Source organism: Aotus nancymaae, unplaced genomic scaffold, assembly GCF_030222135.1.
Source record: "Aotus nancymaae isolate 86718 unplaced genomic scaffold, 86718_ANA_hifiasm-v0.15.2.pri h1tg000006l, whole genome shotgun sequence".
Classification (NCBI taxonomy): domain Eukaryota; kingdom Metazoa; phylum Chordata; class Mammalia; order Primates; family Aotidae; genus Aotus; species Aotus nancymaae.
This window is the reverse complement of record NW_026988417.1, coordinates 46,560,622-46,578,509: the sequence shown is the minus strand read 5'-3', so window position 1 is coordinate 46,578,509 and position 17,888 is coordinate 46,560,622. Positions and strand designations below refer to the sequence as shown.

At 38.4% G+C, this 17,888-nt stretch overlaps 1 protein-coding gene across 2 annotated transcripts in view; it reads left to right on the top strand.

The window, feature by feature from the left end:
• Positions 1-17,888, top strand: part of TXK (TXK tyrosine kinase) — a 68,227-nt gene that overhangs the window by 34,936 nt on the left and 15,403 nt on the right. For both annotated transcript variants that reach the window (XM_012441143.3, XM_012441145.3), the window contains exons 7-10: positions 5,907-5,986; positions 6,926-7,053; positions 11,384-11,458; positions 14,614-14,785. In XM_012441143.3, coding sequence (XP_012296566.1) covers positions 5,907-5,986; positions 6,926-7,053; positions 11,384-11,458; positions 14,614-14,785 — 455 coding nt within the window. The remainder of the gene's footprint in view (positions 1-5,906; positions 5,987-6,925; positions 7,054-11,383; positions 11,459-14,613; positions 14,786-17,888) is intronic.

The following is a 17,888-nucleotide window of genomic DNA, read 5'->3' as shown; positions in this document are numbered from 1 at the left end:
TGGGAAAAGATTTCCTGACATTACAAATCAGTGAGGTTTGGGAACCCATTTGTTCTAGAACCCATATATTAATATTAATATGGAAAAAAATTAGATTCATATAGCTAGGAAAAATAACCATAGGTATATTAAACACCTGATGAGAAAAGCAAACATTTTTGTATTCTTCAGGAGCATTTTAGAGTTTTCTTCATACAACTTTTGCACATTTATTTTTAAGTTTATCTTAAAATATTTCATCTTTGTGTTGCTGTCATAAATGAGTATTTCTTATTTTTACTTATAAAGCTTTTTATTTCTGTGAATTAATTTTGTAACTGATAATTTGGGTGAATTCTCATGTTTTATGTAGTAGCTTTTCAGTTGATTCTCTTGGGTTTCCAGTATACAATCAGCAGCCAACAGTGATGAGTTCAACTCCTCTTTTATAATTTTAACATAGCACTTTTAATTTTTGCCTTTTATTTAGTTGAATTGGCTAGTGTCTCCAGAACAGTATGAATTGCCAGTGATGATAGTAGTGGAGATTATTTCCTTTTTCAGGTTTTTTTTTTTTTTTTGACAGTCTTGCTCTGTTGCCCAAACTGAATGCAGTGGCGCAATCTCGGCTCACTGCAGCCACTGCCTCCTGGGTTCAAGCAATTCTCATGCCTCAGTCACGCGAGAAGCTGGGATTACAGGCATGTGGCACCACTTTGCATTTTCAGTAGAGGTGGGGTTTTGCTATGTTGGCCAGGTTGGTCTCAAACTCCTAGACTCAAGTGATCTGCCTGCCTCAGTCTCCCAAAGTGCTGGGATTACAGGCATAAGCCACTGTGTCCAGCCCTTTTTCAGATTTTATTTGGAATGATTTTCACATATAGCATGATGCTGGATCTGACACTAAAGTAAATAAGTGCTATTGTGTTAAGGAAGTACACACACATTCCTATTTTATTGAGAATTACAAAAAATTGATACTAGAAGTTGAAATTTGTCAAATGGCTTTTCAACATCTCTAGGGATGTTCATGTGGTTTTTCTCCTTAGATCTGCTATATAGGTTGGTGTAAAAGTCACTGTGGTTTTTGCCATTACTTTTAGTTACTTTTAATGGGAAAAACCACAATTACTTTTGCACCAACCTAATAATATGATAAATTATATTAATAAAATCCCAAATATTGAATTATTCTTACATTCCTGCATGCGATTCTTCTTGGTCATGGTATATCATTCTTTTTTTTTTTTTTTTTTTTTTTTAGAGAAAGAGAGAGAGAGAATAGGAAGGAGAAAAAAGGAAGAGAAAGAGAGAGAGAGAATGGGGAAGAGGGAGAAGGAAAAGAAAGAGGGAGAGAGAATGGGAGTATTGCTTTCTTGCCCAGGCTAGAATGCAATTTAGTAATGGGTATTGAAAACCTCTTTTATACTGATAATTATACTTAATGATGTAATCAGGAAGGAGTAAGGGAAGAAGATAACAAACAAACAGCCAACCAATATTTAATTTAAACCTATGAAATGCTATGCGATTACTGAGGAGTGATTTACTTCCAATTATATAGTCACCTTTGGAATAGGTGTGAGGTGGTAATGTATGTTTTGTGTATTTGAAGTGGAGAGTACTATAAATATTTATTAAGTTTACTTGTTCCGGGTCTGAGTTCAAGTTCTGAATATCCTTGTTAATTTTCTATCTCGTTGATCTATAGAATCGTTAGTTCTTCTTGTTGCATTGATCCTTTTGCCATTATGTAATGTCATTCCTCGCCTCTTTTGATCTTTGTTGCTTTAAAGTCTACTTTATCAGAGGTGAGAATTGCATCTGCTGCTTTTTGTTTATTAGTTTATTTTTACTCTCTGTTCAATTGGTAAATCTTCCTCCTTCTCTCTGAGTCTTTGTGTATTGTTTCATGTAAGATGGGCCCGGATGCAGCATACCGATGGGTTTTGGCTTTTTATCGAATTAAAATATATGTAAGTTTAATACCAGCATTTGATGCTAGCTGGCTGTTTTGCCCATTAGTTGATGTGAATTTTTTATTGTGTTAAAGTTCTTGCTTTTTGATATATTTTTGGAAAGGCTGATATTGGTTGTTCCTTTATATGTATAGTGCTTCTTTCAGAAGCTCTTGTAAAGCAGGCCTGGTGGTGGTGAACTCTCTAAGTACTTGTTTGTTCGCAAAAGATTTAATTTTTCCTTCGCACATAAAGCTTAGTTTGGCTGGATAGGAAATTCTGGGTTGAAAGTTCTTTTCTTTAAGGATGTTAAATATTGGTCCCCACTCTTTTCTGGCTTGTAGGGTTTCTGCTGAGAGATCTGCTGTAAGTCTGATAGGTTTCCCTTTATGGGTAACCTGAACTTTCTCTCTAGCTGCCCTTAGTATTTTCTCCTTCATTTCAACCCTAATAAATCTGGCAATTATGTGCCTTGGGGTTGGTCTTCTTGAAGAATATCTTTGTGGTGTTCTCTGTATTACCTGGAGTTGAATATTACCCTGCCTTGCCAGGTTGGGAAAATTTTCCTGAATGATATCCTGAAGAGTATTTTCCAACTTGGATTCATTCTCTTCATCACATTCAGGTACACCTATCAAACGTAAATTAGGTCTTTTCACATAGTCCCATATTTCCTGGAGACTTTGCTCATTCCTTTTCATCCTTTTTTCCGCATTCTTGTCTTCTCGTTTCATTTCACTGAGCTGGTCCTCGACTTCTGATATCCTTCCTTCCGCTTGATCAATTCGACTGTTTAAACTTGTGCATGCTTCGCGAAGTTCTCGTGTTGTGTTTTTCAGCTCCATCAATTCACTTATATTCTTCTCTAAATTGTCCATTCTCATTAACATTTCGTTAAACCTTTTTTCAAGGTTCTTAGTTTCTTTGCATTGGGTTAGAATAAGTTCTTTTAATTCACAGAAGTTTCTTATCACCCACGTTTGGAAACCTGCTTCTGTTATTGGAATACCAGTGTAATCTATTAAGCCTTGTTCCGTTACTGATGAGGAATTGCAATCCCCTGTAGAGGGAGAGGCATTCTGATTTTGAGTATTCTCTACCTTTTTACGCTGGTTTCTTCCCTTCATTATATATTTGTCCGTCTGTCGTCTTTATAATTACCGACTTTCTAACTGGGTCTCTGACGTCCAACTTGTTGATTCCCAGCGCCGAAATCTGAGCAATCCACTGAGCCGGCCAAAAGAGCGGTGTTAAGATTGATGGTGCTTTTCTGCCCGGGAATATCCGGACTCTGCACCAAGAACTGGCGTGCTAAGGCACCAGCAAAACCGCCACGCCGGCCACAAGAGTCGCCCTGGCGACCCGTGGAGCTCCTCCACTGGGAATCTCGTGGTCCGTGAGCAACTAATATTCGTCTGAAAGTGTGGCGTCCTCTCGTTCTTTGCGCTTTCACTGGGAGGTACGTGCCCGAGCTGCTAATCATCAGCCATCTTGGATCTCTCTCCCGGTATATCATTCTTTTGTGCTACTGGATTTGTTTGTTAATATTTTATTTAGAATTTTTACATTGATACAGGTAAGACTGGTCCGTAGTTTTTTGTGCACAGTTTTGGCTGTGCCGTTGGTTATTGATATTAAGCTCATTTTATACATGCAAACTGAAAAGTTTTTCTTCTTTTCATATCATGTGCTCTGGCATAGTTTCATCTGTATACCATTTTTTCTTTTTAGAGATGGAGTCTCGCTCTGTTGCCCAAGTTGGAGTGCAGTGACACAATCTCAGCTCACTGCAACCTCTGCCTCCCGGGTCCAAGCGATTCTCCTGTTTCAGCTTCTGGAGTAGCTGGGATTACAGGTGCTCGCCACCACATCTGGCTAATTTTTGTATTTTTAGTAGATACGTGGTTTCACCATATTGGTCAGGCTGATCTTGAACTCCTGACCTCAGATGATCCACCTGCCTTGGCCTCCCAAAGTGTTGAAATTACAGGTGTGAGCCACCGTGCCTGGCCTCTATACCATTTTTTTCTTTAAGGTTAAGTACATTATAATGTGTAACCATAGTACTATTTAATGGGGTAGCTTTTAAAAAACCCAATACATTTTTCTACTCAACAGATACATTAAGATTTCTACCTTTTCTGGATTCAATTTTGATAAATTTTATGTCTTACTATTTATTATCCATTTCATTCAAGTTTCCAAATTTGTTGTATAAAATCAAGTTTCATTATTACTTTCTAGATTTTTTAACTTTTATTTGAATTTCCTTGAGCTATATGAAAGACAATTTAAAAGTCTGGGTGCGGTGGCTCACGCCTATAATCCCAGCACTTTGGGAGGCCAAGGTGGGCGGATTACTTGAGGTCAAGATTTCAAGACCAGCCTGGCCAACGTGGTGAAACCTCATCTCTATTAAAATTCAAAAATTAGCCAGGCATGGTGGTATGTGCCTGTAATCCCAGCTACTGGGGTGGCTGAGGCAGGAGAATTGCTTGAACCCGGGAGGTGGAGGTTGCAGTGAGCCAACATCATGCCATTGCACTGTAGCCTGGATGATGAAGTGGGACTCCATCTCAAAAAAAAAAAAAAAAAAAAAAAAAAGATGGAAGGAAGGAAGGGAAAGAAGGAAAGAAAAGAAAGAGAAAAAAAGAAAATTTAAAACTCTATAGATGATAGGAGCTTTTTACTTTTGGGTTTGTTATTAATTTCTGGTTTTATTTCTTTGTAGTCAGAAAATCTTGCTTGTACTCTTTCTACTTTGTTTCTATGAAGAGATCACCACATATGCAACTTTTATTTGTTTGCACATTATATATACTTGTTTGTGTGTGTTATATACATATACACAATACATTCAACTTCATTTTTGCGTCTTTGTCTTTTGCATCTCGTGTCCCCTCTGGTGTGTAACAGAAAACTTGTATATCATAGGAATACAGTAAAAGCTAGATTTTATTATTTCAAATGGCAAGAGATTCTTTGGTTAAAATAATTGGACCAAGGATTAAGGCTTATATCTTGATGAATATCTGGAATGAGAAAGAGAAATCTCTACTTAATATAATACGTTCACCTTGAGGGTCAGACCATGCTATTCGGGTTCTGCAACTCTCAAGCATAATGTAAAGGATGCCAGCACTTCATAAATGTAAACTTCTATGGATTTGACAAGATTCTGAGATATATTTTTCCTCTTCATGAGCATAAGCAATGAGCATAGCTCAGTAAAGCTAAAACATTTTACAATATCAAACAAGTGAATCAAAACAACTCAACATTCAAGATTCTTTGAAAGCAATTTACAGCTTTATTGGCATCTCCCAAAGAATATCAATAGGAATCTAATTTATAACATAACTTCAGATTTATTATCATGTTCTCCTCTTTACTATTTCTTTTTATCTCTCCCATACCCCTACTGCAACTAATATGGTTCATCTTGATTTTCTTTTCAGACTTTCCCAAATTTGTTCTTTCTCCATCCTTCCCATGAACTCTGGTCTCCTTCCCTACTCCCTACATGCCCAGCTGTGTTTCTCCCTGCCACCTTGTTGCTCTTCTTCCAAAATATAACCCGCTCAGTTTGTCTCAGAGTTCTTCCTACTCTACAGTGATTAAAAAAAAATCCATTATCCTGATCAATATAACAAAAATAACTAAGCAGTAGGGAACAAGGTTGTCAAATAGAGAATTTTTCTTAGAAAAATCAGCCATAATATTCTAAAATACATTATAAATGTATGTCTCAATTATATTTTATTTTATAGATGTGACTTCAAAATGTGACTTAGGAAAGATAAGATTTTATATACTTATAAAGACAACCTAATTCTTTATTTTAAGAATATAGTAGGTTGCTTATTTATGGTAAGTAAATATAGCTTTGATTTTCATCCCTGACTTGTAGGTTTGTCTTTCTTTCCAAGAAGAAATAACTTATTCAATAAATGATTTTTTTTTTTGCAGTCTAAAGAAGGTGCATTTATTGTCAGAGATTCAAGACATTTAGGATCCTACACAATTTCTGTATTTATAGGAGCTAGAAGGTAAGCACTTGTGATTTTGGTTACTGTAGAAACAATCCCTGGGACAGTCTCCATCATACAGAGAATGTTAGCAAGAACTTAGCTTAGGGAAAAGATTGCTGGCCTGGAAGTTAGGAAAACCAACCAGTCCGTAATATATCCTTAGCATGCTCTGGGTGACATTGGATAAGTTTCTTAACCTCTCTTGTCTTCCTTTTCTCAACCATCAAGTAAAGAGGGGGAGATTAGTTGTAGTAGACACCGTTGGGCGCTTTCCTCATATCCCTTGGACTATTCTGGGATTCACCTGCAGAAAGGTCTCCTGCACTTAGAAAGCTTCCTGTGTCCGTCTGCCTGAGGACGTTCTGTGGCTGTGGGAACCTGTGGGCCCCATGGCTAAGCTGAAAGTGCCTGAGAGGTAACATCCCAGGAGCAACCCTATGTTAAAGAAAATGGGAGTTGGTGGATAAATATCTCAGTTTCTTTGTACTTCAGTGGGACAATTGTGAGATGTGTTCCCCAGTCTCTCCTAGGTTCCTAGAAGCATTGAGCCCCAATTGCCCATAGTAGTACCCTACTAACTAATGCACCTGGCATTGGGTTTTCCTCCCTTCCTTGTCTTACATCTCCAATTGCTCACAGTGCGTGTGTTCATTCATTTAACCAATACTTGATATTCAGTATGTACTTAAATGGATTCATTATGAGATCTACTTTTTTGGACAGTGGTCTTGTCACTCAGACAACTTTAGCTGAAGTTATGTTTGAATCTAAGGCCCCAAAAATTTAGCAGAGGAATTTTCTTGACATGGGGAGGCACTTGTTGAATTTAGTCAATCCAGTTCTCAGTGTAGTGTTGCTGGGATGAGTTTTAGAACTGGAGTCCTGTCGTTTAATAAGTTAGCTTAGTTCCAAAGTGATCTTTCACTCTTCTAGTAATTCACATTTTCTTGATTGTAGAAGTACGGAAGCTACCATAAAACATTATCAGATAAAAAAGAATGACTCAGGACAGTGGTACGTGGCTGAAAGACACCTCTTTCAATCAATCCCCGAGTTAATCTGGTATCACCAGCACAATGCGGCGGGTAAGTGGGGAACTTCAAGCTGGGTGAGTCAGGGAGCCAAGCCCTTGATGACCAATGCATCTTTAGTATCAGACACTCGACAGGAGCAAATCTCCCTGTAGAAATAGTTTAAGAACTTGAAATACAGCCTGTCATTTGAGCAATTCTCTTTCTTATTGATGCCTCTTCATTTTTCTAGTTGGTGGGGGGCAAGAGGTAGGTCAATTTCTTATATTTCTACCAGGTTAGAAACATGATAGCTGACAGAGAAGCAAATAGTTATCAATCATTATGCATTTGTTCTGGAAATTTACCTAGGGCTAAATGTAATAAGATTTCAGATACCCTAAATAATGATGCTTTTTTTCCCTTTGCCCCCATAAATCTGCTCTCTAGACAATTGCGATTGAAAATTATCCTTATATTTCTCATTCTCTGTTCTTTCTTGTTTGGAGAATATAAAAAGTCACAGAGAACACAGCCTTTCACAGTTATAATTTAGCCTGACTATACCAGAGGCATAGTTAACCCATCTCCCCAGCTATTGTTTGCAATAATTGCTATTTGTGCAAACCTATCATCTGTGAAAAGATATAGGAACTCAGAAAGTTCCACCAGAATTACAATCACATCTTTGGTCTTCAGCCCTCACTCAACCTGTGCTGAACTACTTTGAGCCCATGGGGAATCTTCTTATCTCAGCATTGCAGAATTCAGAATCCACTGTAACTTTTCATATTATTTTGACTTCTTGTCATGCATTTCTGTTTTAGATTTCTCTCATGAAAAGTGTTGACAAAAAAATTCCTTTTGGAAAGAGCTCACTTTTCCATTACACTGGTTCTAAGTATCAGGAATATATCAAAGGACATTTTTATCCTCTTGTGGGATGCGTTCACATGGTTGTTCCAGGCAGTCACTGGAAGTTTGGTTAAGGAGCGAGGGTAAAATGTCTGGGTGGGGCCATAAAGGTCATAGTTGTAGCTAGAGATAGAATCAAGAGGTCAGTTCTGAATTTTCTCCTTTACATTCTTCTTTCTCCTTCCTCAAAAGAAAAAACTTGAGAAAGAGTTCTTATGGTGATAAGGTTACATGAGGTTAGATGAGGGCTTTAACCTCAGCTAGGTCTTAGAGTCACTGGTAGCATCCATTCCTGTTCTCTGTTCAAACTTTTACCATTCTCAAGACTCCTTTACCAGAATTACCGTAATACCTTTACCAGAATTACCAGATTTGCTGTATTAGCAAATCTCCTGTCTGTCTACATCATTAGGAAAAGTGAAGTCACCAGGCATGAGCGACCTCCGTCTCATCTTCTGTCCCCATGCCCTCTCATCCTCATTCCCTCCAGTAGTAGTGAGGCCATGCCTGTGCTCTTGCTCTAACCTGCCATCCACCGTTCCTTTCTCTTCTGTTTCTCTTCTGTTCTTTTGTCTTTCTCCCTTTAGCCCTTAACCCTATAAACATGCTTAAGACTTTCTTATCCTAAAAACAAAAACAACTCTCCTCCTGCTGTCCTAATTCTTTCTCCATTTACACATTGCTCTTGTAAGTCACACTTTTGGAAAAATGTATACACATCCTCTGTCTCCACTTCCTCACTTTCCTTTTACTTTTTAAACATCTATGATCTGTCTTCTGTTTTCAGCAGTCCATATTTGACCAGTGGCCCTATATTGACAGTACAGTGATGCTTTCTATTTCTCCTGTGTGCAGATCCTGTCTGCTACATTTGGCAGTGTCACTTGTTGCTCCATCAATGTTTGACATCACCCCCTTTTGGCCTTCTCTAATTCCCAATAGTTCCTACTGGGTCTTCCCAATGTGTCCTACTTCTACTCTTCCCTTAAATATTGGTTTTCCTCAGGAATCCATCCATGATCACTTCTCTTCTCAACTTAGGCATCTTTCTTTGCATAATCTTCTATCTTGTAGACAGAGGCACTTGCAATCCCGTAGGCCCTGAACTTCACTGATGAAGTAGGATGCTTCATGTTATACCATTACTCTCCCTCCAAATCTCCTCTTTCTGTTACCTCTTTCAGGTAATACTAGCACCATTCGGCCCATTTGTATGGGTTGGAAGCATATAAATTAAATAGATGCTTCTTTTTTTTTTTTTTTTTTTTTTTTTTTTTTTGAGATGGGAGTCTCACTCTGTAGCCCAGGCTGGAGTGCAGTGGCATGAAAGAGATGCTTTTAATACCTCACTTCTGATTAATTATCAAATACAATTGATTTAATATTCTAACTTGTGTCTCCTATAGATCCCTGCCTCTCCCTTCTTCTAGTGCTGCCCTAATCATTGCTCACTAGGACAACTGCAATAGCCTCTTACCTGGCCTCATTACCACCAGTGTTGATTTTCCCTTAATCCATTCTGTTGGTACCAGAGTGATCTATCAGAAATGTTAATCTGGTGGTGGGGCAGTGGCTCATACCTGTTATTCCAGCACTTTGGGAGCCTGAGGCGGGTGGGTCACCTGAGGTCAGAAGTTCAAGATCAGCCTGGCCAATACTAAAAATACAAAATTAGCCAGTGATGGTGGCACATGCCTTTAATCCCAGCTACCTGAGGGGCTGAGGCAGGAGAATCGCCTGAACCCAGTAGGTGACATTGCAGTGAGCTGAGATCACACCATTGCACTCCAGCCTAGGCAACAAGAATGAAACTCTGTCTCAAAAAAAGAAAAGGAAATATAAATCTGACTGTGCCCTCCTACTTGGGACTTTTCAATAGCTTCCTCTCACCTGCAGGAAAATGTAATGCTCCCTAGTGTGGCTTATGAGGCCCATCATACCCAGAATGCTGCCTACTTCTCCAGTGTAATTTGTCTCACTCTACCTCCTGAGTTTTGCTCAAGTACCCACCATCATGCTTCACCTCATGCTGTTTCATCTCATGCTGTTACCTCTGCTTAGAAAGTCTTTCATGGTTTCTCCTCATGGGTTAACTCCATGTGTTAGTTTCATCTTAGTCATTTTCTCGTGGAAGACTTCTTTGAGTCCAACAATGTGTTAAGTGCTCTTTCTTTATGTCCCAAGGCACCCTATATGCATCTCCAGCACAATACTTACCACTTTCACATTAGAATGGCCTCTCTCTGCCTGTCTTCCCTCACTGAGATCGAGCTCCCTGTGGGCAGAGCCCTCATCATACTCATCTTGGAATCTGCTGGGATCTTTGGGAATCTACCTAGAAGAGTGCCTTGCACACAACAGGCATTTAATATGTGCTTCTTTCTGTTCTTACACTGGTCAAGCTCATTTCCGTCTTCTAGTATTTGCACATGCTGTTTCATCTACCTGGAAGGCTCTTTGTCAATCAACATCAGCATAGCTGTCATCTTGTCAGAAAGGCCTTCCCTGAGCGCCCACTCTAAAGTAACTATATGTTATCTAGTCTGCCTTGCACTTAGTCATCATCATCTACTTGTTCTTGTGTGTGCATGCACTTGTTTATTTTCTCTTCCTCTCACTAGAATGTAATCTTCATGAGGGCAGGGATTATCAGTCTTGTTCACTACTGTCTCCCAACATCTAGCTAGTGCTTGGCACATACCAGGCTTTTGATAAATATTAGTTGGATAAATAAATAATAAATGATTATTAAACTAAATTGAAATGTAAGGTATATGCCCAAGTGGGTCAATGAAAGGAAAAAAAGAGACATTTAATGTATAGAATTCTATATATTAACCCAATCAAATGAAGTCTCATTTACTCTACCATGCTATTAAAAAACAAAAAACAAAGAGTGTAGAAAATGGGCACACTTCAACACCATTGGTGGATGAATGAATTAGTACAGCCATTCTGGACACCCTTTTACCTGGAAATCACATTTTATAAGGTGATAATTTGAGAGGTACAGACAAATATATGTTCAAGGAAATATGACATATTTTACAATAGTGAAATCTTGGAAATAAATTTAAGCTCTGTTTATAGTCAATGACATATATCAATTACATGCTTAGTGCAAAAAGCTTGTTACAAAATATTTACTTTTTTGTAAAATAATATATTGGATGTGTTCATGTTTTCAATTATGCACATAGAGATTTTTGCAAACATGTTCACCAAGATGATAAGAATCTATCTGTGGATTCTAAGATTTTTGTGAGGGATTTTTAGGGGTCATCTTTATACTTTGTTAGATTCTTTAAATTGTATACAATGAACATTTTTTTTTGAAAATGTTTTTCAAATGGGAAAATAAGCAAACTAACATGTAGAATGAATTTTGTTTGCCTAATTATTTAAAGAATGATACAATCTTCTAGTTTATTTCATTCTTTCTTCTATATTGGCAAATAGCCTTGAAATATTGATTTCTCTTTCTCCACAGGTCTCATGACACGTCTCCGATATCCAGTTGGGCTGATGGGCAGTTGTTTACCAGCCACAGCTGGGTTTAGCTACGGTAAAGTGTGCACACATGATGAAGTAAAATAGCAAATCCAGTAGTAAAGAATCTACTCTGGCCAGGCACTGTGGCTCGTGCCTGTGATCCTTGCACTTTGGGAGCCTGAGGCGGGTGGATCACCTAAGCTCAGGGGTCTGAGACTAGCCGGGCCAAAATGGTGACAGCCCATCTCTAGCAAAAATACAAAAAATTAGCCAGATGTAGTTAGCTACTTGGGAGGCTGAGGCAGGAGAATTGCTTGAACCCAGGAGGCAGAGGTTGCAGTGAGTCAAGATTGTGCTATTACACCCCAGCCTGGGCAGCAGAGTGAGACTCCTCTGAATAAATAAATAAATAAGAAAAGAAAATAATCTACTGCAAGTTCCCTGTTGATTCTTTGAACTCTCAGCACTTCTGAAATGTCTATCTAGAAACATTTCTTCTCAAAGTTTAAATCACCCTTCTGAGATGTTTAAATATGTGCCTCTTGTAAGGGAAATATAAACTTTGGGGAGAAATGCTTTAGTTTCACTTCAGATTTTACTGTTACATTATCAGGAGCCTTAATCTTCACCCCTTTGATAAATTACAATTGTTTTTATTCGGATGTTTGCATTGTTGTTCTTTGGTTACAAGGGTGCCTGGGAAATGATTCCTTTTCAAGAGAAGCTACTAAAAAGAGCTGCTAAAAGTATCTTCTTCATCCTTTTTTTTTTTTTCCAAATCGAATGTGCACAAAGTTCAATTTGAGTCACTTTCTAGCAAATATGCTATTTGTAAAACTGTGGGAATAAATAAGTACCAGGGAATCCTGTTTTCTAATTTGGTGACATTTTATTCTTTTAAACTTCTCTCATTAGTGGGATTCAGAATATACTGAAGAAAAGTAATAACACAATTATATTGGGAAACAAGTAACTGGGACTTAGGGTTTCATTAAGTTAAGTGGAATGGAAGCAGGATTTCTAGCTATTATTGGTGCTTGTATTATTCCTCTGGTCCACAGATACTATACATAATACAAAGTTCCACCATTAACAATTTACTTATGTTAAATATGTTCTTTTTAATTTCTTAAAAATAAATTTAAAAAAATTTAAAATCGAATAGAATAGCACACAACTCATAAGTCTATAGCTTGATTTGTTCTGCCTGGTTATAGAAATAGAATCGGACACTATGCATTTTTTTGTATCTGCCTTCCTCCTCACCTCATTACATCTGTGAATTTCATCCATGGTCCTGGGTGGGGTTGATTTATTTTCACTGTGGTGCAGTGCTACCCTGCATGACATACCACAACTGATTTAGCCATGCTTCTTTAGATGGCTATCTGAGTTGTTACCAATTTTTGGCAAATAATATATATATATATATATATATATATATATATATATATATATATATATTTTACAAATAATATTGTTAAGAACATTCCTCTGTGTGTTTTGATGAAGTTAAGTGCTCATTTACATTCCAGCATATGTTGGATATGTGCTTAAGTGTAGGCCTGTTTGGTCATAGGCTATGCATGTGGTTAGATGATTTAGTAGATATAGTCAGTTTTCTAAAGAGCTTATACCAAATTACAGTCCCATCAATAATATATAAGTTACAGTGGCTCCATACCTTTGCCCTTGCCAATATTTTATTCTAGGTTTTTTCTTACATGTTAGCCAATCTGGTATGTGTAGTAGTATCTCATTATGGTCTAAATTTGCATTTCCCTGATGACTAATTATTTTGGTCGATTTGGTTTAGTGGCCATTTGGATATTCTCTTTATGAAAGAATACTCCATTCAGCTTTTTTACCCTTAAAAAACTTAGGTTATATGTCTTCTCTAGTTGATTTATTTATATTCAGAGTAAGAATTCTATGTTGGTTGTAGATTTTAGAAATATCTTCTGTGGCTTAACTTTTTACTTGCTTAATGGGGGTATTTTTGATGAACGTAAGTTTTAGAAGTATAATTTATCAATATGTTTCTTTGTGGTTATATTCTGTTGAATAAATCTGCTAATTCCAAGGCCATGAATATATCCTTCCATGTTGCTTTTAAAACATACCTTCTAGACTGGGCGTGGTAGCTCTTGCCTGTAATCCTAGTACTCTGGGAGGCCGGAGTGGGGATTGCCTGAGCTCAGGAGTTTGAGACCAGCCTAGACAACATGATGAGACCTTGTCTCTACTAAAAATACAAAAATTAGCATGGTGTGGTGGCATGCCTGTAATCCCAGCTACTTGGGAGGCTGAGGCAGGAGAACTACTTGAACCCAAGAGGTGGAGGTTGCAGTGAGCTGAGATCGTGCCACTGCACTCCAGCCTGGGTGACAGGGTGAGATTCTGTCTCCAAAAAAAAAAAAAAAAAAAGTAATAATAAAATAAAACATACCTACTATAGGGAGGAGGGAATTACTTTGCACAGCTGGTAGAAGGGACTATCGACCTTTACAACTCTTTTAAATGCATGATTCAAAAGTTCCAGCAGATGGTGGTGTTGCTGTATAAAAAGGAGACACTAAAACCATTAAGTTTCATACAGTTTTCAAGAGGGTTATTTTAAAAGCAGTTTATTTTATCCTGATTTACTTCTATAAAATGAGAAATACACAGCAACAAATTTCACTTCAGATATATTCTTAGATATATGTGGGTTAGATTTCTAACATTGAATATGTTTATTAGATGATTTCATTGGACTTTTCCCTGGGAAGAAGAAGTACCAAAAGAGAAAAGCCCTTTAGAGATGAAGTGAGAAGATCAATAGGAGGAACTGAAATCACAGTTTTATTTGCCCTACAGATTTACTCACCGGGAAAAAACCAGACTGGGAACATAAATATTTTGGGTCCCAGGTCTAGTTTTGGTAGGTTTAGTTTAGAAAGGCACAGAAGTGTGTTCACTGTTCTCTTTGGGAACAGAGAGTGCATTTGCTATCCATAACCTGTTGTACAAACATCACCAAGTAAGCAAAGTTTGTGTTTTGAAACTTGAGTTCTTGAATTACATTTAAGTCACAGTGAGTGTATTAAAATGGCTTCAGATCCCCTCCACTTGTTTATAAATGTTTTAACGTCTCGGTCAAATAATAGATAATTCCTAAACATTTTCCAGTCCAAAATTTTAACACTCTTTTTTTCTACTTGTAACATGGGTATTTTACTTTTTCAGAAAAGTGGGAGATAGATCCATCTGAATTGGCTTTTATAAAGGAGATTGGAAGCGGTCAGTTTGGAGTGGTCCATTTAGGTGAATGGCGGTCACATATCCAGGTAGCTATCAAGGCCATCAATGAAGGCTCCATGTCTGAAGAGGATTTCATTGAAGAGGCCAAAGTGATGATGTACGTATAGATAACACCCTGATAAATATTATATAATGTGCTGGTGTCATGGAAACAACATGAGCTTTGGAGGCAGCCACACCTGGATTTGTGTCACAACTTTGCTTAAGCTGGTTGTGTAACCCAGGCACATTATTTGACCTGGGTGTGACTGGGTAAATTATTCTACCTTTCCAAGTCTCAATGTTCTCATCTATAAAATGGGATGAGAGTGCCTACCTCACTGCATCGATGTGTGAATTAAATAAGATAATTTTTGTAATAAAGATAAGACAGGAAAATTCCCTTGACCCCTTTGCAGAACCCTTTGCAAAGGGGGTGGCTTATTTACTCAGCTGCTGTGTGCTCAAACCCCTTACGGGAGTGGGAGCATGCAAGTGAGCCAGAGTGAATGCTTTTGAGCTCTGGCCCCACCACAGTGTCTAGAAGTGTTACAATTTTCTTTTAGCTTTGCCTTCTGCAGATAGCTAAGTGTTAACCATCTCAGTGGAGATTCATAGTGACAGCCTTTTGCACCCTGCTCTCTTGATACCTGGGTCCTTGTATGGCATCCAGGAAGAATCAGGTCACATGGACTTGAAGGATGGTGAATGCAGGGATTTTAGTGAGTGATGGAGGTGGCTCTCAGCGGGATGAATGGGAAGCTGGAAAGGGGATGGTGTGGGAAGATGATCTTCCCTGAGAGTTCGACCATTCTGCAGCCAGTCTCCTCTCTGACTGTTCCAGGTGAGCTCCTCTCAATATTCAGACACTCCTCCTCTTCTCTTCTTTTCTGCTGCACCACTCTGTCACTCTGCGAGTGGAGCTTGGGGTTTATATGGGCACAGGATAGGGGTGTGGCAGACTAGAGTGGTCTTGGAAAGGGCAACATCTGGGCGTGAAAATAAGAATGCCTGTTCCCAAATGGGGCTGCAGGTTTCCAGGCTTGAAGGTGGGGATTTTGCTGGGAACTGCCCTCTTCTATCCAGTATTTCCCTGCCTTCTGTCCAGTGACAAGCAAGTGTGTTCTTTCAGCTCAATAATAGGTGCTTTACAGTACTCTTTTATCCCCTCTTTTCCCAGAAGCAAAAGTGGTTATGTCTTGGTGGTGATATACTACTCATTTTTTGAAAGAGCATCTTCCAGTGGCCAAAAAGAGTTAATGTTTTTATAAGGATAAAAAAGTATTTGCTTTCAGAGGACGTAAGAGTCTAGAGCTTTAAAAGAAGTGGCTCTTTGTAGACCATTAGACACAACTCTTCTGTGATTTCCCAGGACAGCATTTTGACTCGGTTGAACCCATTTTTGTAGTTCACAACTGTAACAACTTGAGCTGGACCAGGACAGCCAATAATTAGACCATAGTTCAAATTAACATTCTTTAAATATTTGTTCAACATTTACTTAGAGGAACAACAATGCTGTGAAGAAGAACAACTCCAGATGGCATTATGTAGATTCTGCTCTGTTTTCCAGAGAAATGTATTCCTGACCCACAGTTGCAGACTCCAACTGGAGAAAACAAACAAGCAAATAACAATCAGAGGCGATTAACTGGATCCATTCTCTTTTGAAGGCAGACAAGGATATCCCTTGGGGCTCTCACCTCCTACCCCAAGGGTCCTATCGAAATATTCTTTCCATTCACTTACAATAGAATGAATTCCAAGAGAAGTTGTTATAAACACAATTTCCCAGTGACATAAATTCCAAGTGAAGTTGGAATTTATGTTACAATTTCCAAGTGACATCAGCTTCCCAAGGATGTTTTTGTGTCCCTAGATGTCCCAGGCACCTATCTCTGTCTGGCCTTTTCTTCCTGTAACTATCTGTATCTGACCATGGTTTTTCTATACCTAAAGGACAAAAATTGTATTTCTGTGTTGGATTAAATAGGCATAATAAAGAAAGAATGATTGGGAGACCAGTGATTCAGGGAGAGTTAAAATCATATTTGAAACTCTATCAAACAAGAAATAATTGAAGATGTTTAATGTCATGATGAGAGAATTCTTGAAAGGTACAAGCCTGATTGGGCATTTGAGGTTAGGATCTTTGAGGACAATATTTTCCCTGATTCATTTTGGGAGGCCAAGGTGGGAGGATCGCTTGAGCCTGGGAGTTTGAAACCAACCTAGGTAACATGGTGAAACCCTGTCTCTACAAAAAACACAAAAACTAGCCAGGCATGGTATTGGGCACCTGTAGTCCCAGCTACTCAAGAGGCTGAGGTGAGAGGATCAGTTGAGCTCGGCAAGTTGAGGCTAGAGTGAGCCATGATGGCACCACTGTGCTCCAGCCTGAGTGACAGAGTAAGAACCTGTCACACACACAAACACACACACACACACACACCCCTGATTTTTAAAAAAGTGAGGCAGAAAATCTTCCATTCTAACATCCTATTTATCTTTAAAATAGTTGACATGCATTTGACATATTATCTACCAAGTATATACGGCTTTGCACATATTAGCTCCTTTCCCTGTGTGGTTTAAAATCACTTCTTCCAGGAGGTCTTTTCTGACTACTCTGTTTAAGTTGGCACACCCAATGCCAAATGCTTTCTGCTATATCACCTTGTGTTAGTTCCATCAAAGTACTTGTCAGACTCTGAAGCTTCATGTGTAGTTGTTTTATTTCTCTCCTACTAGGATGGAAGCTCTATAATAATAGAACCTTCTATTTATTTCTCCTGTTCAACCTGGTGAGTGCGAAAAGGATGACTAGCATGTAGTTGGTGCTAAAAAACATATATGGATTACTGAATGAGTTAATGAATCCTCACCACAATTCTACGAGGTGGCTTCTATTAAGATCCCAGCTTTATAGATAAGAAAGAAAATTTAGAAAGCTTATCGTAAACCAAAATGCATCTGAGACAAGTCTTAATTAATTTAGAAGTTTGCTGGGCCAGGGTTAAGGACATGCCTATGACAGCCTCAGGAGGTCCTGATATATGTGCCCGAGGTAATCAGCCTACAACTTGGTTTTATACATTTTAGGAAGACATAAGACATCAATCTATCCATGTAAGATGTATGTTGGTTTGGTCTGGAAAGGCAAGACAGCTGGGAGTGGTAGAACAGGAGAGTTTGGCTCCCACTTGCAGGACATATGACAG